Source organism: Chrysemys picta, chromosome 11, assembly GCF_011386835.1.
Source record: "Chrysemys picta bellii isolate R12L10 chromosome 11, ASM1138683v2, whole genome shotgun sequence".
Taxonomy (NCBI): domain Eukaryota; kingdom Metazoa; phylum Chordata; order Testudines; family Emydidae; genus Chrysemys; species Chrysemys picta.
The window spans coordinates 57,737,341-57,765,202 of record NC_088801.1 but is presented as its reverse complement, the minus strand read 5'-3'; the positions used below and the strand labels follow the sequence as shown (position 1 = coordinate 57,765,202).

The following is a 27,862-nucleotide window of genomic DNA, read 5'->3' as shown; positions in this document are numbered from 1 at the left end:
TCAACCCTCCAAGGTAGATAAAATGATTTCCATGTGTGTGACAGGGTACTATCAGCAGTTAAAATATATATGTCACTAAAGTCAGCAGGTAAGTTTCTGAATACATGCAAGGGCAGATCTGTCGTAAGAAGGTGCCGTATTTACAGTCACTTTTCAGAACAAAAACATACTTTAAAAACGGAGGTTCTGTCCATTCAGAGTCATTAAAAATCCCATGGACATTTTCATAAGAGAAGGGGTTTGGCTGTATGTATATAGGACTCAATCCTGCAAGCCTGGTGCAAACAAAACTCCCATTGATATCAATGGGGATTCCACACATGGAATGCTTGCAGGACTGGATGTTTAGTCTATAAAAAGTGTGTTGAGTCATTCAGAATGAAAGGTGCCATATAAATAGAGAACACTAGAGAATTAGTGATGTCACCGCATCCAAATATTCTGAAGGGTTAATAAATTCCAAGGCAAAAAAGTGACTTCTTGACTATATGAAATTCTGCAGCCATCTTTAGATTTTTGACATGCCTGCATTATTGACTATTACTAAGGGTATGTTTTAGTCACAGGTATTTTTAGTAAAAGCCACGGACAGGTCACGGGCAGTAAACAAAAATTCACGGCCAGTGACCTGTCCATGACTTTTACTAAAAATACCTGAGACTAAAACTTGGGCCGGGGGTTCTCTGGGGGTGGTGATCTGGGGGCGCCGCTGGTCCGGGGAGGGGGCAGCAGTGGTGGCACATGGCCTGGGACCCTCACTGGTGCTGGGGGGGGTGGGGGTGGGGGGAGAGGGTTGGCGGGGCTGGCAGGCTCCCTACCAGGCTCCGCACAGCTTCCTGGAAGCAGACAGCATGTCCCTGCAGCTCCTAGGGGAGGGAAGGCCGGGGGGCTCTGCGCACTGTCCCCGCCATGAGGTTCGGCTCTGCAGCTCCCATTGGACAGGAACCGCAGCCAATGGGAGCTGCAGGGGCAGCGCATAGAGCCCCCTGGTCCCTCCGCCTAGGAGCTACAGGGATGTGCCGGACGCTTTTGGGGAGCCCCCCCGATGTAAGCGCAGCCCTGAGCTCCCTCCCACACCCAAACTGCCCCCGCAGTGGCCGGTGCGACTGGCCCAGGAGCTGCCTGATCTGCTCGGGCAGCCCTGGAGCCAGCCGCACCGGCGGCTGCAGAAGTCACAGAGGTCACGGAATCCGTGACTTCTGTGACAGACATGGAGCTTTAACTAATACATGTTCACACTCCAGCTGAATTTATAGGGCTAGAAATCTATTAAACTTTGGTACACAATTCTTTTAGCCAGAACTTGTTCAGGAAGTGGTAGAGAATACCAGAGGCCCTGTATACAACAAACAATGCTGTAATGCTGCTAGAGGAATTGATTTACTACTAAATTTTTCTGCAGAATCAAAAACACATGTTCTCCCAACTCTTCCAAAACACACACAGGCTCTCTAGTATGTTTTCTACTTACTGGCTTCTTCTTTAACTTTATCAACTTCTGCCATTAATGACACTTCTTTGTCTATGATGCTAAAAAGGAAAAAACAAATGATTTAACCCAAGATAAAACTATGATGTGAAGCAAAACTAAAATAATCTTGTACTAATAAATGCTATTATACAAAAGACTTCAGAACACTGTTACTGAGAGATTTGGAATTAATAAAGGGAAAAAATAAATGGAAAGAGATAAAATAACTAGAGACTAACTGAATACAGCAGCCAGTGCTAACCAATCTCTAATGAAAGTTAATACATTATTAGCCAGATACTATCCTTTTGCATTTATATATGGATATCTCTGATCTAGCTGCACAAGTACTGTCTGGGTGCAATGGTACTCAAGTCCATATTCTCACTTCTGGATTAGTAAAATGCACCCTAGCTAATATCCGTGTTGACCTGGTTTACCTCACAGTGCAGTTTGTTACAACAATGTAATTATAGCCATGAGCTAACAGCTTTCTCTCCTTAAATGATCAGGGAACAAGTTTCTCCAGAATATGGTATTTTAATCGAGTAATTAGTCTGTCCTTATGTAAGGTACATAACCCTTGGCACATCACCCAGCAAGATTGGAAGATTCACCCTCTTTGCCCAGTTTTTGTAGGATTTATGGGACGAGACAGGTACATGGTTGACTTCCTTCCCACTGTCTTCTCCTGCAGAGTTGCTGAGCTCCCCCACTCAAGCAGAACTCCTGCAATCCTCTGCCACAGCACTCCCCAGTCCCCATCTGTGCTTTTTAACTGGCAAAATGAAAGCAGACAGGTGGATCTGTTGAGAGTTAACAGTGGGTCAAAGGAACTTTTAACATAATGATGCAATTTCGTGAAGTAACAGCAGTAGAGAACTCCCCAATAGATGGCGCTTTTGTACATAGCTCTGATACTCTTTGTAAAAGAGTTCTTGTTTATTAACCATTATCAACATTAATTTTTCAGTTTTGCAGAATCAAAAGAGTTTTGGTCTGGCTTTTAAAAAAAAGGGATGGCAAGTAGGTCAGATACCACAAGTGAAATCAGGCAGGCCACTACCGGGGGAAGTGGAAAGTTTAGCTCTTACAACAAAACATCATAAAATCATAAGCCGTGGCACAGAATGAGATATTAGGAGTTCAAGACCTAAAAATAGCACCATGAAATACAGCTTTCTTTCTGAATCAAACCTTACTGATGTGAGGAGACTCACAGAAGTCAATGGAACTGAAACCTTCCATGAATAAGACAAGGCTCATCAGGCCCTTTACATCTGGGCTGTTATTCTTTCAGTACTCTAACATAATTGCATGGGGTGATGTGATTTGTATGAAAAGCAAGGGACAGTGCAGCTTCACACCACCCCCAGTGTAGGTCTGTGCCTCTTTGACACAATCGGGCCCATAACGGGAACAATTATATTAGCAATTCATGTGTAAATACAGATATTAATGTACGTATGGTCCTACAGCCCAATAAAGAGTATAAACCAAGAGTATGTACGTGATGTAACAGCAACGTGAAGTGTAGTTACACACAGTGTAAGCCTAGACTATGTATGTAACAGTAACACAAAATGTGGTTATAGATAGGCTCACTTATAATTATAAAATTGCTTCCTCTTGCCAGAGACCAACTGTATGTGCTTTAACTGTGCATACATCCTTTGTCAGGAGTGTATATTCTGCATTGGCAGATGGATGAAACAAGAACTAGAGATGGGCTCGGAGTAAAACTCTGGCTCCGAACAGTCCCTCCCTTTAGTAAGGTTCATTTTCTAATCCAAACTTTGCACCTCTCCTCTCTCTACAATGGGCCAAATAAAACCCCCACATCCAAACGCCCCCAAACTTTGGGGTTGTTCAGATCAGATCTGAACTTTGTAGCTAGCACAAGTCTTTTCCATCTTTAGCTTTACAGCCTGACTGGTACTAGGAAACTGAACAATCAACCCATTAAGTCTCAATCATACCTTCTAAAACAGCACTGACATTTTTTTTCTAGTCTACACCAACACACAGAGATTTCATTACAGATTCAGAGGCACCCATTGTTGATAAATATTTTCAACAATTCAGTTTCCTGCTATAGACCAATCTTATTATGATCCTAAATAACTAACAGGATACAAGGATATTTGTATAAAAGCAAATACAGGCCATGATTCTTCTCTCTCTTACTCTTACACTGAAATAACTTTACTGACTTCCCCATCCAGCATGCCCTTTTAGGCAGCTGTTACTTGGCCCATACTATATATAATAGTTTACAATACATGAGAGCAAGAGTTCAGCCCTGCAGTTTCAGTACTGTGAACAAAAAGCTCTCATGAAGTCAATGGGAGTTGTGTGGATAATGATTGGTGAACAAGGTCTTAAAGGATTCACCAGAGCACTGGAAACTACAAGTTAGTTGTGGTATAAACACCTGACCAAGTGGAAATGGTTGTTTGCAGTGCCGTTGTAGCCGTGCTGGTCCCAGGATATTACATAGACAATGTGGGTGAGGTAATATCTTTTATTGGACCAACTTCTGTTGGTGAGAGAGACAAGCTTTTGAGCCACATAGAGCTCTTCTTCAGGTCTGGGTTTCCATTTCAGACAGCTAAATTCAGTATCTTCCATTGTTGCATGTAGTGTAATTGTAGCTGTGTCAGTCCCAGGACCTGAAGAAGTAGGACCTAAAGAAGTGGTCCAATTGGTGCTCAATACTCTCCAGGCATATGAATAGATCCAAATGGGCAATTGATAATTCCAGCTTATTGCTTGGAAAAGCAATTGCTTCCCAGAATCTATTTCCTATTAATCACTGATGACCACACAGGGTACTGAACTTCCTTGGCTGAATTCTCCAGGTGACAACAGTGAGTCTTGAAAATTGCACACAAAACAAACAAAAAAAGCACTTACAAAAGTGCATCCACAGTATGCCACAGGTTATATAAACACAACCTTCAGATTGGAAAAAAAATGAAGAAATACCAAGCAATAAGTTCATGTAAACAGAGTTCACAAAAAAGGCCTGGGCCAAACCACTTCAGACCAGCTCCCTCCCCATTCCAATAATAGATCTTTGAATATATGCTAAATTGCTTGGCCATTACATTATATTTTGATTCCAAATAAAAAAGCTTTTATTACCTAAGGAAGAACGAGATCATAGCAGCCCCAAATTTCTTGTGTATTGTACAATTAATCACAGTAATAACTTGTCATTTTCTAGATAAGTTTTCACTCTTGATCTATTTTGGTTGGCTAATAAAGAACCCCTCAGGAAGGTGCTCAGATACAACACAGAAGTTCCTAGATAGACAGGAATGATTTTGAAATTCCCTTCACAGCTATTAACTGTAATTGAAGATTGAGGCATAAACAAACATGACATGTCTGTGGTTCATTTGCCACCAGCAGAATAAATAATATGTTAGACTAAGCTAATTTAAAGACCAGATCCTCAGCTGGTGTAAATGACATGGCTCCACTGAAGTCAAAGGAGGTACACGAATTTATACTAGGAGAGCATCTGGCCCCATATCTCTAGTATTATAGAAGGAGGATGGCATACCTAATCCCAGCAGGTGGCTGTAAATCAACGGTTCTTAAACTGGAAATTGCGAATCACCAATACATCATGAAGGATTTGTAAGGGGTCTATGAACTAATGAAGGAATATGCCTTTCCCCAGTGAATGTCTAATGCCAAACAGCACTGGAAGGTGGCAAGTCAGTGTAGTCTGTTTCTCATTCACTCATGGCAGGACCAGAGTCTGCTGGGAGTGAAACTGACTAGTCTGATTCAATTTCCATTTCAGCAGAGCCCTGTGCAAAAGGAGGTTAGTGCAGAACTCTCTTAACTCTTCACCTGCCAATGGAACTTCACAGAGAAGGGAACAAATGAAAAAGAGTGACAAACAGAGAGGGAAAAAGATAGAAGACAAATGTACACAGAAAGAAAAAAAATAAATAAGGGTATAGCTACCCTGAAATTGAAGGTGTGTTTGCCGCTTGGGGGGAGACACCCACAGCAGCAGCACGGACACTATACAAATTTGCCCTAAACCCTAGGTACATAACTGCGTTGCTAACCCACACTGGGGTCTGTGCCACTGCCTATTCACTGCCAGTTTTAGCCACATTAGCTAAATTACACCAAGCATAGGTATGTCTATCGGAGCTGCAATCACCCCTCCAATTGCAATTCCCCCAAGAGGGAGACACGGATATAAAGAAGAAATAAGACAAGTGGATGCTCCTGGGGCTGGTGTTGAGGCAAACCCATTTCCCTGCTATCTTTAGGGTATGTCTACACTGCAAATAGAAACTGCCGTCTGTCCTGTGCCAGCTGGTTTGGGCTGTGGGGCTGTTTAATTGCAGTGTAGATGACCAGGCTCAGGCGGGAGCCTGTGTCTACATCGCAATTAAACAACCCCACAGCTCGAGCCTCACGAGCCTGAGTGAGCAGGCCCACCCCAGCTGCAGGTGTCTACATGCAGCGTAGACATACCCTTAATATTCCAAGCCATTCTCACACCGAAGATTTTGCTGCTCGTGCTTGTATTGAACAGTTTCTTAAATTGTAAGTAGTCTAATTGGTTTCAGTGAGACTTCTCAAAGACTAAGGTACCACTCACACTAAGCAACGCCATTAGATTCTGGCCCTATAAGCTACCAACACTTGAGGTTGCTCAGAGCATTGCTTACCAATCTCTGAAATGAGTCCACAGTGTGACCTTTCCCTGTTGTAAATTGGCTCTCCGAATACCTTTATATTATGCCTCAATATTGTCACTTTCAGACCTCATCAGTCTCCACTGGATACCAAAGCTGACAGGTGACCTCCTAACGTGTGTTTTGCAGCTGCTGGAGTGAAGGGTGGGTGGGAGGCTGAAAGCTCATGTAGGGTCTTTGGGAGCTTGGGCCTATTGTAGGGTCATGGAGTGTGAAGGGAAGGAGAACTCCAAGTTTAGAGAGCTGAACATTTGGAGAGGAAGTCCCTTTTCCTTTAAAACTGAGCGAATGTGAGGCCACAATCATTCAGTTCTATATAAAACTTACATGTAGGTGAAAGAATGTTCAGTCACCAAAAATAAAAAATAAAAAAGGACAGATAAATAACAACAATTATAGAGTTTCTAAGTTGCAGATCTCAAAGCATTTTACAAAGATGTTATTTGTCTCCATTTTAAAGATGGAAAAAATTAAACACAGAGAGGTTAAGAAACTTGCCTGAGGACACACAACAATAGCAGCAGGAGGGGAGTAGAACTCCATTTTTTGATTCCCAAAAAATAATATTATTTTGCGCAATACCCATCAGTCTCTTGGGCTTAGTACTAAAGCCAAAAAAGTGTTGGCTCCTCCAGCAGTTTTATAAAACTCTGTAAACTGATCAGCTAGGCCACATGTTAGAGACTCAAACTGGTTGAGCTCATAGATGGACAAATAATGAGCTCATAGATGGCATAAACTCTGTTTGCCATACTGAATTATATTTTTATAAAGATTAATAGCACAACACTGTTCCCAAAAGACAATGTGGGTCAGAAGAAAACTATAGGTAAATATAATGTCACTCATGCCACATCAGAGATGATTACTTACTTATGGAATAAGGTCTGCCTCGTTTTTGCACTTGCTTTCTCATATGCCTTTCCTGGGGCAAAAATTTTGGGGATGGCTTTGCACAAAGATTCGGTATTTGAATTACAATATTATAGAGTCACCTTTTGTTATTGAACATGACAAGGATTTGACTCTATGGATAAGCAATCAAATAAAACATCCAACGACACAGAGCTCATTCACATCCTTTTTCCTCAAACAGCACTGGAAAGTCACAAAAATCCATATAAGGTAGTTGCAAACTGCCCTTCAGCATAGAAGTTTGACTCAGACTGTAATTCAGGGAGAGAACTCAGGGTCCGATCCTGTAAGGTGCAAAATGTCTCCTTCAATCAAAAGGGACAGATCTTAGCACCATGGACTACACAATCCTTCAATTGCAACCCCTCTACCCATGGACCCCCAAACTCCCTTAACGCTTGTGAGAAAAGCTGGGCTTCACAACATGCCCAAAGGTCACCAAAACTGGGACTCTGGGAGAGCAAGGAGGGACATGCATTTCAGAGTTAAAGATTCCTTAAGGAAAATGCCCTGCTAATAACTCTTTCAGTAGCCCTAGGCCTAAAGAAAGAGCAGTGTTGTGAACCTGGGTCACCAATCGCAGACATTTCCTTAACCAGGGTGCAGAAGTTACCCTTGCCAGTTTTTCTGGTTGGTTCAACAACAACATAATTTCAGTCTTCAGTTCTCTCTCATCCATTCTCCACCTTTAACACTTGGCTGTTCATGTCACTGCACCATCTTGGTCTGATGTGATGGAAATGCAGAGCTCAGAACATCAGCAAACTGAATACAACGCATCCAATGTTTCCTCAATAACATAGCCAGGTTGGACAAGAAGAGGTGACAAAAACCAACCCTGAAGAATCCTTCATAAAAGGCACAAATGGGTGAATAGAGACAGGAGAGGAATTCAGCAAAGTAGCAGGGGAGCAAGCCATCTGGTGGTGTTTATATAATGAAATTCAGGCAGCAGGTTAAGTTTTGATAGTCTCAGTCTGGTGGCCAGTCAAAGCACCATGGGTGCATAACCCTCATCTGTTGGGCAATTTTATTTTAAATCAGCTTCCTTTTATGTTTTCTTAATTTAATTGTATTAAATGCAGAATAATAAAGTGGATATTAGACTTTTCATAGCATCTTTCACAGAAGAATCCAAAGCATTTACGTGTTTCACAAACAACATAGTGTACAAATGCACCCACGTTGAAGTGGAGGGTGTCAACCAACTAGTGCACAGCACAACAATGTAAGGGGGGGAATTTCGGCCAAGGACACCAGGCAAATCTCTCATTTTTACCAAAAGGGTCACGTGGGCCCTTACCATCCATCTGGAACAGACTGAAGTTCAGTTTTAAGCATGTCTTCTGAAAGAATTACATAAAATCAACTGCATAGCACTCAGTTTGTTGTGAATGTACGTGTGGTCGCTACCCTTGGTCTTTGTGTTTTCCTAGAGACTCTAAATCTGAAGCAAGTAGCAGAGGTGACTTCCACTCTGTTAAGCCTGAAACTGTAGTCGCCAGAGCCAAACCCATGATGGTGTAACATCACATTACAAAGTTCACTTTCAATAAAATAAAAGGCGACATTGTCCAGTATTCACTTTATCACAGAATTGAGATCTAATTTATCCCTGCGGGGAGTTAAGCATTTATTACGTGTGGTGTAAGAAGCTATGTAAGTGTAAGAATTTTGTTTTCTGCATACATCACCTTTAAATTTCCAGGACGCTTCTGAATGCACCTGCCAGTTTGTAAGGGGAAGCAGATGCAGCCTGTCCCAGAGAAGATACATACTGTACTTTCTTACAGAGGATTTATTTTCATTTGTTCTTGTTTTGTTCTCTCTCTTCATTTATAATAAAAAAACACTCCTACTGACAGTGTGTGGTTATTCTTTGTATGTGTGGAAACACAGCAATCTGAATGCAAACACCGAGTGCCCAAAAAATCCATATAATTAGAGAGGTAGGATGGAATGGGAAAAGGGGTTGGGTTATTTCCTATTTGATCTGAACCAAGTTATTCATGTCTAGTTATAACCTCTTCCCTTTCTAACCAGTGGTTTGTTGTCAGTGTCAAATTATTTACTGTAATGAAGTCTGAAACTTGGTTCAGTGGGGCTAGTTGTCAGTCCCTTAAAATCATCAGCACACACTGTTAATCAAAGCAGACTGTTGATGGTTTTGTACAGAGGATTAAAAGGCAGGTCTATAGCATTGTTTGGTTACCTGAAGAAAAGCTGGATAAATGAAACTTTTCTGTGGCTGTGAACAGTGTGTGCAAGGAACAGGATTTTCTAAGTCATAACAGCATTACATTGCATTGACTTAACACAAGGAACATCTACACTCAAGCTGGAGTGGATGTACACGTGCTAGTTTTGATTGAGCTAGTGCAGCGTAGCTGCCGGCCCAAGTACAGTCTTGCCCTGGACCCTGCATACTTAGGTGGCTAGCCCGTCCCACCGCCCTGGCTACACTGCTATATTTAGTGCTCTATCTCAATCAAAGCTAATGCAGGTATGTCTACCCCAGCTGGGTATTACACCTCGAGCTTGAGTGTAGACATCTCCATAGAGGAGATGCAAAGAGCATCCCAGAATAGGCAGGGATGTCAGAGCCTTTTCCGCGCATTAAGCGACATCTGATGGCATGGAAAGGATTCACATGGAAGTTCCCGTAGGTTAATTTTGCATGATAAGTACTGTAAGTAAAAGCACAAATCCTATTCTTGGTTGAAGGGATTGTGACTGGGCTTTTGACACGATTTCAAAATTCACACTAGAGTATCATGGCAAAACAGGCACAAATGCCACCCTATAATGAATAGCTGGCAAAGCACTGATAGCGGTAAGCTGTGGTGACAGCTGCCTCATTTCACAATTTAATAACTTTGAATTTCTTCTGACTTCAGTGGGAACAAATTCATCTTTCTCTGGTTTACAGCATGGAATTTAATTCATGCAAAAGAAAAAGAATAGATGCTTGCCTTGGTTTTACATAAGAATAAAAAGGACAGTGCTGTATTCTCTCTAAGATCCTTGTTAAATGATGAATGTTATTCAAACCTTTTCAGAAAGCTAGCTTTACATTGCCACACTGGCTGATTTGTGGTTGTGATCTACTAATGAAGTTCAAAAAACTCCCAAGTTTGAGGTGATTGGAATCACCTCTCTCTCTCTCCCCTCCAGCTCTAGTCATTATTAATAACCTATTATTCCTGAAGAGTGGCAATAAAAGGAGGAAACCTGGCATAATGTAAGAATCTAATCCACAGACGCTATTCAGGAAGGCTATTAATACAAGGTGCTATTTGTGCTGCCTTCCTGGCAACCATACTAAACCCCAAATAAGACTATTTCTGTACTGTGGGGTATGTATCAATCTTCCTTTCCTCATGACAACAAATTCATTTCTTATAGCCCCCCCTGGGGAGAGAAGGGACTAACTAGGTAGAAAAAGGAAAAATGAAAGAAGAAATTCTTGTTTCGAAAGAAAAGGCAATACCTGCCTAGAAAGGAAACAGCTTCACAAAAATCAGGCTATGGTATGACAGGAGGCAGGGTTTGAAGTGCAATGGGCCTGATTCTCCTATGATTTATCCTGGTAAAACTCCATTGACTTCAACAGAGTTACGCCAGCATGACATTAAAATCAGGCCCCAGGAGCAACTCCAACCTGTGCTGGGGGACGAATCAGCATCTGGCAACCCCAGCACGGGGGAAACGCAAAGATGCCCCCTCCTCCCACCACTCACCCAGTCCCTGTCCTGAACTCAGCTCTGGTGAATTTGGCCCAAAGGATTTACTGTAACGACGGAGATGTTGAATTTCCCCAAGGAAACCAGCACCTTTTATAATTTTACCATGGAGATAGAATGCATTTCAGCTTGGAGGCTAAAGAAGGTGTGGTCAGAGGGGAGACATTAGAGCAGGGGTTCTCAACCTTTTTCTTTCTGAGTCCCCCCACCACCCCTCTTCACCACATGCTATAAAAATTCCACAGCCCACCTGTGTCACAATAACTGGTTTTCTGCATATAAAAGCCAGGGCCAGCATTAGAAGGTAGCAACCAGGGCAATTGCCTGGGGCCTCATGCCATAGGGGCCCCTGCGAAGCTACATTGCTCAGGCTTTGGCTTCAGACGTTGGTGGCGGGACTTAGGGTCCACGCTTCAACCCCAAGCAGTGGGGCTCTGGCTTTCTGCCCTAGGCCCCAGCCAGTTTAATGCTGGCCTTGCTTGGTGGCCCCCCTGAAACATGATCGCAGCCCCCCAGAACCACTGCATTAGAGGACTGCAGTAGGGTTTATCCTCTAGAACTGGAGACTGGGTTGCTTTTCATGGTCAGGGATATTTTGTGGTTGGGAACAGCAGACAGAAAGTTGGATTGTTGAGTTAGAGGTAGTTGAGTCTTTCCTTAGTGAGGAAAGGGTTATGGACTGAGTCAGCAGAAAAATGGTCAGGGCTGGGGAGTTACTGGGGCTTTGACAGCTGGGGATTCAGAGAATTACAACATACATGGCCTCCTTGTGACTGTGCCCTGTCTTGTGTGATAATTCCACCGATTTTGGCTTTTACAAGCATGTATTCCCTAAAAATCAATTATTTTAGTGGCAGCCACTTTAGGTCCACTGAGCGCTTATAAGACATAAATGAAAACTTTCTTCTAGAAGTTTACAAAACAATGTTTGCTTCACACTTTATTAGCTAACAAGTTGAGGAATCATTTTAAGAGAAGGACTGGATGGCTCCGGTAGGTGGATATGGAGGCTTTCGCCTTCAGGCCATTTGTAGGAACATAGCAATTTAAGATGAAGAAGATGAATTAGATCTTCACTTTTATTTTCCTACAAGAGCAGGTTATAGTCCTCTGCCACAGGATTTATCAATTGTGAGCTGATGTTAAAAATTTATATAATACATAGGTTAAAAAAAGTGTCTGTGCATCTGGGTATAGTGCTTAGATTATCCACAAATACAATGTTTATTTTAAAAGTCATAAAATACATATAGTACATAATCAGCAATAACTCAAATTTAGGTGAATAAATTTAAAAATACAGTTTAGATATTAGCATCCAAATAGTCGGGTACATCACTCATGGAAAGTTATACATAGAGTTGGTTGAGGATAGCAAATATATCAATGAGTGAAGATTGTACCTCAGTAATTGAGAATTAGAAAATTCAATCCTATTTTAGCCAAAAGGCCAAGAAGCCAAATCAAATCAGTAGTGACCAAAAACTATTACCATTTGACAGTTATTTGGGGGCCTGTGCCAAATGAACTGGTAGTCTCAGTCAGATCCTCGTGGACAAGTGTCCACCTCACAAAGCCACCATGATTTGCTGGCAGCATCAGAAGAGATTTTAAAGGTTAAAGAGGCACAGAGACTGAACTATCCTCTTCCATGAGATGGGGTCACTTCAGGACTTAGTTTAAAGTTGCCACATATAGGTATTTTTCCTAAGGATTAAACAAATCATGCTGTGACGTTGCATCATCACATACTAATAAAACATCACATCTGAAAGAAATCTTGGACTCTTTAATGGCCTAATCCAAAGACTATTGAAGTGATGGAAAGAAGCTCATTGACTTCAATGGCCTTTGGATCAGGCCCTAAATATCCTGCGAAATTTTGTGACAGTTGGCAACCCACTGAAATAGTATAGGGAAGGCTGAGAGAAGCTTATGCTGTGTCAGATGCCTCAGAATACCAAATGTAAGGCAAAAGTAAGGAGAGGGACCGCACATCAAACTTGGCACCAAATGAAAGCTATGTAATGAAAGCTTTCTGCTCCCCTCGCAGCACATGTGGAAGGTAACCCAAACTGCCAGAATCTGCCAGAGGTAAGGGAAAAGAAACTAGGCACAAGTCCCTCTGCTGCTGTTCTGTGGAGTTTGGGATCTTCAGGCATTTCAGGGCAGCAGCTTTCTGAGGCATGCTCCAGACTTCACAGATATTTGAGCAAATAACTAACTAGGAGTTAATGCTGCTCCATTAACTCTTTCTGGGTCTCCTTTCACAGTTTCTACTGCACAGCTAGTAGAGGCATGGCTTCTTCCTGGTGTGATCCCGGGGACTGTGTGGAGGCATCAGGCACCAATGGGTTTTCCAAGGTTAACATGGATCTTAAGAAGTGGGCTGTAGTCCACGAAAGCTTATGCTCTAATAAATTTGTTAGTCTCTAAGGTGCCACAAGCACTCCTGTTCTTCTTTTTGCGGATACAGACTAACACGGCTGCTACTCTGAAACCTGTGGATCTTAGGGTATCCATGCATCTGGGGTAAGATTGGTATCAACACAAACACGAGAAGGAGCTCTGGGGAGATTTGAAAGAAAATAGTTCAAAGGAACAAGGAAGACAAAAAGTCAGATGGAAAGATCTGGTGAAAAGGAACCTGGAAATACAGCCAAAGAGGATTTTCTGGAAGTGCTGGAAGTGGACGAGAAGATAGTGAAGAGGCATTATCAGATAATGAGTCTTGGTAATGACTGCTCTTGCTTACCACACAGCCAATTATTACCAGGGCATTGGGGTCACCAACACCAGAAAGATCACCTCCTCTTTGAGGCAGCATCCTCATTAAACCCCACCAAGTCAGCAGAGCATGGATGGGACTATCTGAGCAATAGAGAACAAACATCTTTAAATGCCATTGTGTTAGATTGTCAGGATGGGCATGCATTAGGTTCATTCTGCTACTCTAAAATTGGGACAGCTGGCAGCGCTACTTATCAGCCAATGCTCAAAGAGCACAGATACATCCTTTTAAATTATTCCAGCCTCTGTTTTTAAATTTAAAATGCTGCCGAGAAGCTGCCTTTTCCTCCACGTACATAGAATACATGCTACCCATTTTTGCCCAGGATTTGTTTGAATACGTCTTTGTTTTTCCAACATTATTATGCAGCCAGTTACTATCCACCATATGGAAAATCTTTCAAGTACTATTTGTTCACATCAAAAATCTTGACTGTAGTGTTTTTAGTGCTCACTTTAAGGCACTGGAGCTATGAATATGTCTGAGATGAAAAGGAGAGAGGATGTCTGTTTGGGCCAGTTCTGCATGCGATGTAATTAAACCTCCCCCTTATTATTCTCTACAGATTATTTTCCATTTGTGGTGGGAAGTGGACCATATGGGCAAATAACAGATGCTTCCTTTTAGTTCTCCATATGACTTTGTGCGTAGATGTCTGATATGTGAAAATGATTTTCTGGTGAAAGGTGTTATGAGGACTGGGGCTCCTTTTGTGCTTCCTACATTTCACTCAAATTTCCCGGGGGCTATTCCCCCCCACCCCCGCCCCAATCCTTATTCAGCCTTTTCATGGGAAAGTGAGAACATGCTATTACAGTATACGAATGTTAGCCCCAGCCACCGTGTCTTGATCAAATTCTAATTGGGGGGAGGGTGGGAAGTACATTCTGCCTTCCTAAATTCCCCCTGCAGTCTAATTGGCATATAGAATAATTCTTCGCGTACTGTCCCAAACTGGTCTATAATGTGGCTGTGTGCTGGTACACAGTTGCATCCCATAGTTGGCCTCATCTGAGTAGTGGATGAATTGATTTTTATTTATATTTTAAGGTCAAGTATGCCTGATAGACACATGCCAGTGTTGGGTGTGCTGAAGAACCAACTGGCCAAGGAGGCACTACAGGAGGGATGCTCTGTAATGAAAAGTGCAATGTAAAACCCTCTTGATGGCTTCCAGGTGCACATGTGGGGCACAGTGGGCATGCACCTAGGGAGTTTTCTTTGCATCCAGCCAGTTCTGCCTGCTAGGGTGGAGGAGGGATGAGATCCTGGCTTTGCCTCCCCACACCCTCTTTGAGGTTTGCTAGTATTCTTGAGGAAATGAGCAGGGCATAATCCCTGTGCTCCTCCCAGGACAGGGACTGGGCCAGTGCCTAGTTGCTGCACAAGAGAAGGCATGGGGACAAGGCACAATCTGGAGAAAGGAGGGATGGTACATTGTGCACCAGGGAGCAAAAGGGTAATATAAGGATCACACATAGTCCAGCCCAAGGTCTACAAAATGCTTTGGATTCTTTGGGATGAAAGGCACCATATAAAAGTACGTCATTAGCACATTATCTGGGGCTTAAGGGAAGAATTACACCTACTCTAGTGCCTCTTAAACTTCCTGTCCTGTGGTGTTTCTTTATTTTTAAACTGACATATTTCCAGGATTGTTTTTTGGCCCTGTTTCGTTACAAGTTAAATGAGGAAATAAGCCCTGCATTCCTTCAAGATGTTACAGTGTGACACAGCACATCTGCTCCATATCATTCCTTTCAGTTAAGATGGAGGAAAAGCACCATTTTGTCACATAGGTGCTGACTGAGCTCGTTCAGGAGTAATCTTCTGCCATCAGTTAAAAACAAAAGGTGATTTACAAGCTGGCTGGAGACATAAGACTTCCTCCAGCTGTTGCCACCCCTGGCCCTATGGTCTCTGCTATTAAGGACAGAAAACACTCTGGAACAATCTGCTGAAAATCTCAAGATGTCTCTGATCACGTGCAATATTAATTTCCCTTTGTAATAATGGGACAAGTTGCTGCTTAGGGGCAAGAAGCAGCCAGATGAAGTTGTCTCTGCACTCCTTTGCTCCTGCTGCAATTGGTAAGCCAGTGAAGTGAAAAACTAGTCACTCCTTCTCAGAAAGAGATATTGGAATACCCTAAAGACTGATTTGATACTGATTTCAAGGGGAACAGGCAGTAAAAATAAAGGAGGGAGGGGATGACACCTACTACTGAATCAAAGGAAAAAACAAAACTAAAAGAAAACAATAGAAACAACAGAAACTAAAACGTCCTTTATCCTTCAGAGGAGACCTAAGAACAAAAGTCCTGACCAAGTGTGTTAATTAAAAATCCCATGGCTCTTTTCCCAAGAATAGTGGTGCTAACTTCATGTACTAGGAATGGGCCAATTTCCAGTCTGGCTTAATGCATTCAGCCCACCTACATACCCCCTGCAGTTTGACTGGGGATGGTACTTCTCAGTTCCCATTCTACACTGGTGGGTAGTGTTGCCGAGACCCTTCCCACCCCATAGGTGGCTTTGCTTCTGTGGCCGGGAAGTGAAGTGATTCCTCTACAGTTTGTAAGTGTTTTGGAATCACCAGCATGAAGGGAACAAGATAACATTATGTCACTAACATTCCTCACTAGCTCAGGCTACTCTCCTCTTGGCATTCTGTTCGCTTTTTTGCCTGCTGCTGCACATTGAGCAGATGTTTTCAGAAAACTATCCATAATGATTCCAAGATCTCTTGCTTGAATGGTAACAACTAGTTTAGACCCCATCATTTTGTATGAATAGTAGGGATTACGTTTTCCAATGTGCAGTACTTTGCAATTATCAACATTGAATTTCATCTGCCATTTTCTTGCCCAGTCACCCAATTTTGTGAGATCCCTTTGTAACTTTTCACAGTCTGCTTTGGACTTAACTATCTTGCGTACTTTTGTATCATTTGCAAACTTTGCCACCCCACTGTTTACCCCCTTTTTCCAGATCATTTATGAATACGTTAAAAGCACTGACCCCAGTACAGATCCTAGGAGGACGTTGCTATTTACCTCTCCACTGTGAAAACTGACCATTTATCCCTACCCTTTGTTTTCTATCTTTTAACCAATTAGTGATCTATGAGAGGACCGTCCCTCTTATCCCATGACTGCTTACTTTACTGACGGGCCTTTGGTGAGGGGCCTTGACAAAGGCTTTCTGAAAGTCCAAGTACACTATATCCACTGGATCACCTTTGTCCACATCTATTGACACCCTCAAAGAATTCTAATAGATTAGTGAAGCATGATTTCCCTTTACAAAAGCTGTGTTGTCTCTCTCACAACATATTGTGTTATCTACATATCTGATCATTCTCTCTTTTTTATTTTTTTTTAAGTTCTCTATCAGAGAATACCATAATACTGAATGAGGTTATATAACTCAGAGTGGCCACTTACAAATAGATGGTGGCCAACAGTAAGTGGGGCACTCATTATGCTTAGCCACATGTTTAGAATTAATTTCAGGACACACAAAAGTGAGGTCGTCATGGTACTAGAATCCAGGCATCACAGAGCAGGGTGCCGTGCCAGCTTCTCCCACCTAAGTGCTTACCATCAACAACCCCTTTTGTGGCAACCTAGGAGCTCTGCTGAACAGAGACTGCCATTGCCAGTCATACAAAAGTATTTAATGTTTTCAGATAAAAATGCTTTGAAGCCATCATATTAATATTTGTTTATGGCCTAAGTGGCAGTAGTTGCAAACCCAGGTGCATACTGATTAAAGCCATTAACCCATTGCATCACCGTTCGTTCTCATAGGTATTTTGCATGGAACTTTGCATTATAAAACATATTCACAGATTTTGCTAGGAAGCCTTAATGCCTTTTAACTAAGTCAACTGACAGAAGGGGTCTGATTTGCAGCTCAGCTTCAACCCACTCTTCCTTTTTGTGCTGGGAGCTTTGCAAATGCAATTAATGACATTTTTAAGTTTAGGTAGTTGCAATCACTTAGTTAGATCTGTAAATGATATTCATTAGGTCATAAAAATGAAGCATGAGCTGTAGAGGTCTGTCTCGAGTCCGCCTGCAAATGATCTGTGTTCCCATATTAGTGTGTTAGCAGATTGAGAAACATGAGTATTCATTTCTCTATTTATTTCTCTTTTAGCTTATAAAGAGCTGCTATGCTAGACAGCACATGCATCAAAATATATTTACAGTGATAAGAAATCAGTTCAAAAGGCACATGGAACCTGCTCCTGCTCCCATTTAAATCAATAGTAAAACTCCCATCTACTTCAGTGGGAGCAGGATCGTGCTCATTAGGCTACAGAAGTGCCAGCTAGTCTATAAGAAACTAGAATGCAATAGGGCAGGTCCATGCCTCTCAAGTTTCAGGCCCCACAGAACAGTTTCCTTCATACATCACAATGTTAGAGCACAGATACCCTAAAGGAATGAAGTCTGGGGTGAAAATCTCAGTGATGTGGTGCATCATCTTGCAATTGATTGTTAGGCCTAATTTTTGCCTGATTGAATGTGTGGAAAATCCATCAATCTCTTTGTTTTAACTACTAATACATAGTCATTCCACCAGCCTTCCTGGGAAATAAATAACCTTTCTGGGATAACTTTGTATGCACTGTATTATCCTATGTGCACAATAAGAAGTGACCTGATCATGTGAACACTTGCTCCGTGGTGTGGTAACTTAAATGGGACTAGTCACAATAGTAACTGCTGTGACTGGTAGTAAGTGTTTGCAGGATTGGGCCCCATATGTTCAGCGTGTAGCACCAGGCTTTGGGATTTTGCATATGTTACTGATGTCCCGTGTTCCTGAATTTAAAGTTAAAGAAAGCATCAGCAGCTGGTGGAAAGAGGATAAGGTAATTAAGAAGAGCACTCAGACTACTGAATAGTTATCACTGTTCTGTTCATTGTAGCTCAGTATATTTATCAGTCGGTAAAAAGTAAGTAGTTTAAGTCAAAGCACAGTGCTGGAAGTGTGAGCAGTAGTAAGACCGCTGATTATTATCCTGAACAGGAGAGACTGCTGAATAAATTAATGGTACGAGATTGTACTTTCAAGATTGAGTTTCCTATGCATTCTAGGATTTGATGTTATAATAAGACTGTTTGTCTTTGTCTAATGTATTAAATTACAACATATAGAACTCCAGCAGCAAGCACCAGGAACTAGAGTCTCTGCTCAAAATAAAGGCCAGTGTTCACTTCTTGAGTTCCAGCCACTTTTGCTGTCAGAATGTAAGCAATGGCCCTTGATCATGGAGAGTGATTGCTCAGGGAATAAAATGCCACAAGCTCCACACAATCCTTCTCCTCCCAGGGGAGGGACATGGGGCAGGCTGAGACAGCTCAAGAAGTGGGTGAAGCTAGCTACCGACCAGGAATGACCAGGGCACATGAGAGAGGCACTGTTTTGGCATTGCTTTTAAACTGCCTCACTCCATTAGTGTGGTTACCCATAGAATACAGCTCAACTCACTATTCCCCCCTCGACACAGCAATGCCTCCAAGAGCAGAGGGTATTGGTAGGGCACTAGATATTAACAGAAATCTATATCTGATATACTTAGAAAAGCCTTGGGGCCAAATGATCATTTCAGTTATTTGGATGCAACCCCATTAGATGCACCCACAGAGGTGAGAGCAGAATTTCTCCTTTACTTTTGGTTATTTTTATTACATTTATTTTATCCTTGCTCATGAGTGATCCCTTTAGTTACACCTTTCACTCCCTGACTCAAGACACTATTTGAACATATTGGACTGTGTGCCTGCTCCTGCTCCTCGTGAAGGAACTGGAAATACTACCAATGACTTTAATGGGGCTGAAGCAAGCCCCATGAGATACCATAACAGATCCATCGCAGAATGATATCACATTTATATTGTTATGTATCTGTAGGGCCAACTCCTTCAGATGTGTGCACAAGACCTCCATTTGAATTATTGGGCATCACACTTACCCCTCTGAGGACAGAATATGCCAGTAAGTTTTGTTATATACTGTATGGATTCTTTTGGGAGAACTTTAATGAATTCTATGGGTGGGATTTTCAAAAGTGTTCAATGTTGGCCTGACTCTGCTCCCACTGAGGTCAATAGGACAAATTTAGGCCAAAGAAAAGGACCTTTCAACTCCCACCCTGTATGTCGGTTTATTTTATTGTTAGGAATTATGATTGGGCCCATGTGTCTCAATATATGCTTTTTTAGCATTTTAAGGTCTGAGAGGTGTGACTTATTGACACTGTATCTTTTCTGATTAAAAACAAATGATATACACAAACAGGATTTAAATAAAGTTTCCCTGAGACGCTTGTAGCCTGCATGAGCCCCTCTTTGCCCAGGATTTGAAGAGGTCTTTCCCACACTGATTTACCTACCAGCTGTGTAATTCAGCAAAGGCAGCTTTGATTTTCTTCACTGAATTATCCACTTCCTCTTTGATCATCATGCGGTATCTAGTTAAAGAAACAGTGCAACGTTGCAAATCTTTCACAGACTTTTCAATGTTTGGACCTAAAAAAAACAAACAAACAAAAATTGTATAAAAGTGAACAACCCGATTGTTGTCTAATCTGGTGGGAGAAAAAAATTCCAAAGTGCTTCTTGTAATGAATGGCTATAGTGAAATTCTGGTCCTACTTAATGTATTGAAAGTTTTCCCACTGACTTAATAAGGCCTCAATTTCACCATTAACATTTCTATAGTGCTTCCACTTCTGAAAACATTAGACAAAATTCACCCCATTCCAGCCCCTGGATCAAAGCTAGGACAAACACTAGTTTTAGACACTGACAACACATTCTTAAATTCCAAAATGACACTTTCTTTGTGAAGAAGCACTTCAGACAGAATAGGTATACTCCTGCCCACGTTAGTTACACTGAGCCTGATTCTGCCCTCACACATACTGGAGTAGTTTCATTAACTTCAGCGAAATTACCCTTGATTACAGGAGATCAGAATCAGATCCACTAAACATATGAACCCCTCAGAATGATGAGGAGAGTGAAAAAAACCCACACAGTGGTCTTCTGTAAAGAGCAATATTCCCTGGTATCCCATTCCCAATACATTGCCTCTCCTCCTCATGTCAGCTCTTGATGCAGTCCTCCTATGATGCACTGCAAATCTGATCACCTCCCTGAACAACAACTGATGAATTGTAATAGGAAAAGAAATCTGTTTTACCTTTTTTCTTGATTGAATCATCTGGCTTTGTTTCAAGATGGGCTGCAGGGACGGATGCTTTAACTGTGGATGTTTTTGACTTTGGCCTGCCTACATTACTCAGAGGTTGAACTGATGACTGAAAAGTATCTCGCTGTTCTGTTCCACTTACAGACTTTAGGTTTAACTCTTCAGATATTCTCTTGTGCTCCAGGTTTTTGTCTGAAAGAGAATATCAAATAGTGAGTAGGGAGTTACTCTGATTCATTGTTATTGGATCAGAATGTTTCTACATTGGTAAAATGAAGCTTCTGTTTCAGCAGTGTGCATTCTACAGAAAACCTGAAAAACTGACAGAACAGAATTACAATGGCTTTGTGATTAAAAACCAATTTGAGCAGATTTTTGTGTTTCACCAGTCAAAAAATGATAAAGAGATTTGACTTTTCTATGCTGAAATGGTACAAATATCTTACTCCATAAGCTATGTACTTCATTCATTTTAATCTTTCGTCAAATGTCGTAGGCCTGAACTAGACAGGGGTAAGACTGCATAAGTCTGGAGTAGCATGGGGAGAAACAGGCCCCAAAATATTTGAAGTATGAATGTGTGGTGTGTAGAATGTTGTGATCATTTTATTTGTTTATAGAGGATTAGAAGGTATATCAGAGAAGATAAAGAATTAAACATACACAAAAATAGCCAAGTTAGAAAAATTTGTAGGGGTCTGTGGAAACAAGAAATATCAGACCGTCAGAGTCCTAATTATGCAGAATGTAAATGCAAATTTTCACCTTTTCAATTCAGATGTAGTAGTCTGTACACAGGAGTAGGAGCCAAGAACTCAGCGCTTACATGACTACCTTTAACCTTCTGCAAGTCTTAATAGGTAGTTAAGGCAACCAGTCTAGCAGCTAAAACCGCAGACAGGGAGTCAGCACTCCTGGATTCTATTCCCATATCTGTCCCAACTTGTTTTGTGATATTGGGCACATTGTTTGTAAAGGGCTTTGATATTCTTTATTTAAGTGCAAAATTACTATTATTGAACTTAATTAACTGTTTTGGACATTCATGAAGAAAAATGACAAATGAAAATAGCCTTTCCTCTTAACAAACCCACTTTGACAAGTGGTTATACTTTAAAAATAGTTTCTACCATTTACATATTTCATCTGTTATTTACGCTGGCATCTTGTTTGAAATGTCAAATGTTCTACAGTAGGACATCAGAGTTACGAACACCAGAGCTACGAACTGACCAGTCAACCACACACATCAGTTGGACCCGGAAGTACGGAATCAGACAGCAGAAGAGACAAAATAAAAAAAAGCAAATACAGTACAGTACACTACTGTGTTAAACATAAACTACTAACAAAAATAAAGGGAAAGCAGTATTTTTCTTCTGCATAGCAAAGTTTCAAAGCTATATTAAGTCAATGTTCAGCTGTAAACTTTTGAAAGAACAACCATAATATTTTGTTCAGAGTTATGAACATTTCAGAATTACGAACAGTCTCCATTCCTGAGCTGTTCGTAACTCTGAGGTTCTACTGTACTTTGAAGCCCAGTAATAAGATATCGACATAGCCTGGCAAACAACATCTAAACATGTTGCAACAAGACTTTCAAGTTCAATTGAGGAAATTCAGCAAAATTAAAGTAGTTTGGGGAAGTCCGCATCAAATCCCTGCAGAACCGTGCCACTTACAACCGTGTTGTAAGTGTTCAGCAACACTTACAACAACGATTAGGGATCTGTGACTCTAACAAACATCTAAATGAAAAATCAATGACTTGTGTAATAAGAGCTAACAGTAAATTTTTGTGGCATTTTGTATTTCATGAGGGCTTGGAACACTAATACTCTAGTCTAAGATGTGATCTCTGGTGTATTGACGGTTAAGCGTTTATCAGACCTGCTAGTAATGGAACGCTCACAGAAACTCACTCTGAGTCTCCAGCTGCGCCACGGACCATGGAATGTGTGTTTTATCTTTTTATAACACCTTGACATTCAAAACCTTTAAAAAAAATTGCCTTGACAGAATCGTTTGCTGAGGAAAAGCTCTCTTGAGATGTAAACAGGTAGTTTGGGGAAGTTAGCACAATTGCCCTACATGAAAAACAACTGAGAAAAGTGGGACTCAAAATGGCATATGTGTATCCAGTTTCACAAAATCTAGTCCAGCCCTCTGTGCCAAGCCAGGTCCAGGCCAGTTTCAGCTAAGTCCAAAACCCACAATAATGTGGCAATATGGCGCTTTAAATGTTTCAGCCTGATTTACGTTTACTATTAAATTATAGTGCCTAAGAGGTTACATGAGCTGATATTTAGCTATTTTTAGGACATTCTTTTAAATGGTGGCTGTTTCAGAGTAACTGTTAACACCTTTGCCCTTGGAAACAATGCCATAGGATCTTTAATTATGTGTGATCCAGAACTGGGTTTAGATCTCACAGGAAAGATGGCACCTGCAGCAGCACAGTGCCCCTAGTACCATGCTGGGTTTTATCTGACAGTTTATCTTCTAAGTACTGTCATGACATGACCATACTTAAACTGTGAGTTTTTACAAGATCATAGGAAAAGGTGGTATGGCTGCAGAAAGATGTCACTGAAAGCACCATGTTAGAGAAAGATCATTCATTAAATGGACACATTCAACAAGGCACAATTAGTGTTCATTGGGCTAAGCCTTTTCTAAAAAGAGAAATAACAGCTGCTTAATGTACAGTACCAGTTATAACTGTCCCCAGGTAGTGTCTCAACTGCAATGGGATTCCTTATCCCCGCTCTGGTAAATGGTTGAATCAGAAGTTTTTGAAATACACAAGGCCAAATTGTGGCTGGATGTAAATGGAGAAAGGGCCGTCTAGCATTGTGGTGCTTGAACACAGCAGATGAAAACTACTGGGAAGTATTAGCCACCAAATATGTTTGAGGGAGACACTGCTGTTTGACAGGGCAGTCCCAAAGGTCTCAGAGCAGCAGGAATGGAGCAATGATAAATAATGATTTGACAGCAGACACTTAAGGGGCCAGATCCCGGGCCTCGCAAAAGTCACTATGTGCTGCCAGAGTGACACAAAGTGACCTTAGAGCTGCCCTGGTATGAGGGAATCCTGTGTAAAGCTGACAACAGACCTTCCTGAGCCACCTGCTACAAGGTGTGTGTCAGGGCTGGCAGGGGACAGGCAGATGGCAATTCAGGGTAGGGAGCACATTTGATGGAAGCCGTAAGGCAAGGGTTCTCAAATTGGGGGTCAGGACCTCTCAGGGGGTCACAAGGTTATTATATGAGGGGTCACGAGCTGTCAGCCTCCACCCCAAACCCTGCTTTGCCTCCAGCATTTATAATGGTGTGAAATATATTTAAAAGTGTTTTTAATTTATAAGGGGAGGGGGTCGCACTCAGAGGCTTACTATGTGAAAGGGGTCACCAATACAAAAGTTTGAGAACCACTGCCGTAAGGCATTCCTGGTTGACAGAAAGGTCTCCAGGGGACCACGTGTAAGAAACAAGTAAGCTGGACTTCACTCTAAACCTTCTCTTAGCTTTATAATCTGCAGACTGTTATATCACAACTCTCAATTAAAAAAAAAGTTTCTTAAAGAAACAACGAAAAAAAGGTACTTCAACTAAAGAGCAATGGACTGTGTCCAGCAGTAACAGCATTACCACTAGGTGAGCAAAGACAGCAGTCAACGGGTTACCTTCCACCACAACAGGTAGGATAGTAGAATGTGGTGTGAGGGGAGACAACCAGCTTTGCTGCATTCTCCCTTCTGGTCCCAGAAACCCCTCTGTGTGTTGAGGATTTCATGGCTCAGGAAGCTAAGTCAGGGAAGGGGAGGCAGGGGAGCTAATGCTGCTGCCTCACCCACCTAATGCTGAGGGGAGCCTAAAGAGCTGTAAGGAGACATATGAGCCTGGAGCAGAAGCCAATGTCCTCATTAGATCACGAGCATCTGATGGTTGTGAAAGGGAATCCCCTTCCATTTCCACAAGCCCTGCCTAGACCCATGCCTCTGACAGGATGATTCAGAGGAAACTCCATGAATACGAACAGGGAGTGTATCCTAGTCCCTATGTCAGAAAACCTACATAGGCACACTGGCCTCTGGCCTAAAACTGTGGTCCACAAAGTCACACCAGGCTTGTCATTGCCTAAGTTCATTTCATTCAAATGATAATTTTCAGGCTTGAACAGCTGGAAATACATTTAAAATGCCCCCTCACCTGAAATTGACCCTGGACCCAGTATCTAGGAAACCAAATAAATGTACTGCTCAGAGCAGAGCTCAGAACTGAGAGCATTAATAAATGTCTGATGGAAAAGTATCACATGAACACTGGAAAACACAGAAGCAAGTGAAAAAAAAAAAAGGACAAACAAAACAAAGGAGATTACAATGCAAAGGGAACATCTAAACCAAGATGCTTAGAAATGCTAGACTTAATTTCAAACTGTTTTCCAGCTCTTCAATGCATGTCATGTATCTTGATCAGAAGCCACAAGGGTATGGCAACTGACCTCTAAGGGATCCTACTCAACATTTTGATGTGTACCATTCCTTTAACTTCTATACGTGTTTAGCAATATGTATATATATTGCTTCTTTGACCGAAACAAGGCTGCTACTGCGCTTTTCTATAGAATCAACGTATTTCCTCATGCTCAAGTTGAAAGTGAACTAAAGGAGAATCTTTCCACCACATTTCAGAATGTTGCCAGGAAGATATTTTCCTAAATTTGAATGTTTCGGTAGCATAGTAGAATTAAGCAACTATCTGCTTTTGCTGCAGAAAATTTGCAATTATACTTTTGTTTATTAAATAATTAATACTATTTGGATATGGTTAATACTTTCGTTTATATTAACGTAAAATTATAGTAGAATTGTGAAATCAATGTCATTAATTGCAAGGATCCTTAAATCTTTTTACATGTTTTTATTTTATACATATAAAATTTTTGTTTGCATCAACTGAAAGAGATGGAAAACACACCTAACCCCCTGGCCACACACACAACGTCCCAAATAATATAGGCACTCTCCTCAAAGAATAGAGGTATCTTGCACTCACATCCACCATTTTTTTTGAAAATTTCATGGAAACTTAAGTCCCACTTAGGCATGTGTATCTGTATTCATGCACCTCGCCAACTTTGAAAATTCCAGCCTTGATGGCACCTCCAAGACAGTTACTGAGGCAGCTTGATGTATTTGTAGCCATTACCAGATATTACAGAGAAAATAATACTACATGAATATTTATAGACTTCAAAATAAATGATCATTATACTCTGATATGGAAATTTGGAACTTCGTCGTCACAACACATTTCTAGCTATAGGAATTGAGAGCCTTTGCTGAAACATAAGAACATTTCTGCACCTCACCCATGCGTCTCTTTTTCAAGACAGAGTTCCTTGCTCAGCTATTCTGTTTTGCTGGAATTTGTATCTCGTTGGCCAGAGGTTGGCACCGACACCAAAGTCTTCTATAAGTAGCACAGAATCAGTTTCAGGACAGCTATATATTTGGCATAAATCTTTAAAGTTTGGTTGGAGTAGCATGTTTGTAATCATGAACAAAGTGACTTCAAGGTAAGCGCCTTTAATGCAATGCAACTTTTTATGTATTGCTTAAGATTTAGCAAGAACAACAACAACAGTGGCATTGATCTAGGCCCTTCAGAAGTTTTGAAATGCTAGGAGTTGAAAAACGTATCAGCAAGAAGTACAATTAAAAATAAACATGAACTTTATGGATGGATACTTGAAGGCAAAGGCATGTAGGCTTTCATTCAGTATCCTCCCCAAAAGGCTGAGGTTTGTTTTCACTGATGTTGCAAAAAAACAAACAAACCTCATTTCAAAAGAGCCCCACAGTGGGAGACTGCAACTCTCATCACTGCCTCCAGGAGTTCCAGAGACACCATGCAAATCCTGGTTGAACAGCATGTAATCAGAGAAGCTGCCAGATTGAATCTCCTAGCAATAGGGCCAGAGGATGGTCCCAGGGAAGTCATTGGGAGTTTTGCAGCTATTCAGCTAGATAGGGACTACAGTATGTAAATAAAAGCAGAAGGGGCTGTGACTAAGAAATAAGGGAATCATGTGACATTCCATTAAAGCCAGAGTCACTTTGGGCTGTTTTGTGGGGCCTTGTCATTGCTGTCTCTCTCAGACACTCAACTGCCTATACTGCCTGGTGATGGGGCACGTTCAACTAGTCTAATTAGACTTTAGTCCTTTTTTCTCTTGAGATAAGGACATTTAGATCTTGATCTTGAAAAGAGAATTGTTCCCATGTGGGGTCCTCCTGCTTGGTTTTCCTTGTAAGACTAGGGGCTATTTTGCCCAAACACAGCTGTCTGCTTGATTTTTTAAAATTAAATTTAACATTACTTCAGTAAAGGTGCCAAGTTCTTTGTGCATGTTGGCTTGGCCCAGCCCTGGCTATAAACGTGCCTTCTGCAGAGCACACTGACCTGTGATTTCTGGATGTGCTTGCACCTCCTCCTCGAATCCACAGCTTTTGTTCTCATGAGAAACGACTTCTGATTTCTCATTGGCCGAGTCACTGGAAGAGTTATCCTTGCCACATCCATTCAGATGGCAGCTATATATCTCTTGGGGCTCTAGGGAAACCTTTTCAGTTCTATCATTCTTCTCTTTCATATCTTTATTGCCTTGATGCTGTTTAGATTTACTTCTTTTTCTTTTATTATTCTAAATTGAGAAATATTTCAAGGACAGAAACATTACTCAGCATTGATCAAACTAACTCAAAATATGAGCAATAAATTGTTCATTCTCTTCAGTTCTGAAAAAAGCCTCACAAGCTGTAATCACTGTAATGATATTTACAGACCATGATGTACTGTGATATGCTTTATCTGTTCAACTGAATATATACATTGTTTGAAACAAAAATAAAATAAAATATGAGCAGAAGTTAGAGTCCTACACCACATTTATTCTTTCACTGCCT

The 27,862-nt window shown here is 41.4% G+C and overlaps 2 protein-coding genes across 17 annotated transcripts in view; one reads left to right on the top strand and one right to left on the bottom strand.

Moving 5' to 3' along the window:
• SPATS2L (spermatogenesis associated serine rich 2 like) overlaps nt 1–27,862 on the bottom strand; it is a 166,035-nt gene that overhangs the window by 12,453 nt on the left and 125,720 nt on the right. For 15 of the 16 annotated variants that reach the window (XM_065560913.1, XM_065560910.1, XM_065560912.1 and 12 more), the window contains 4 exons: nt 27,360–27,600; nt 20,874–21,074; nt 20,062–20,197; nt 1,472–1,530 (listed from right to left, as the gene is read on the bottom strand). In XM_065560913.1, the coding sequence (XP_065416985.1) occupies nt 1,472–1,530; nt 20,062–20,197; nt 20,874–21,074; nt 27,360–27,600 (637 nt within the window). The remainder of the gene's footprint in view (nt 1–1,471; nt 1,531–20,061; nt 20,198–20,873; nt 21,075–27,359; nt 27,601–27,862) is intronic. The other variant, XM_024104056.2, reaches the window with a different exon arrangement.
• The window catches only part of LOC135974151 (serine/arginine repetitive matrix protein 2-like), a 994,828-nt gene that overhangs the window by 875,804 nt on the left and 91,162 nt on the right, over nt 1–27,862 (top strand). The window lies entirely within an intron of this gene.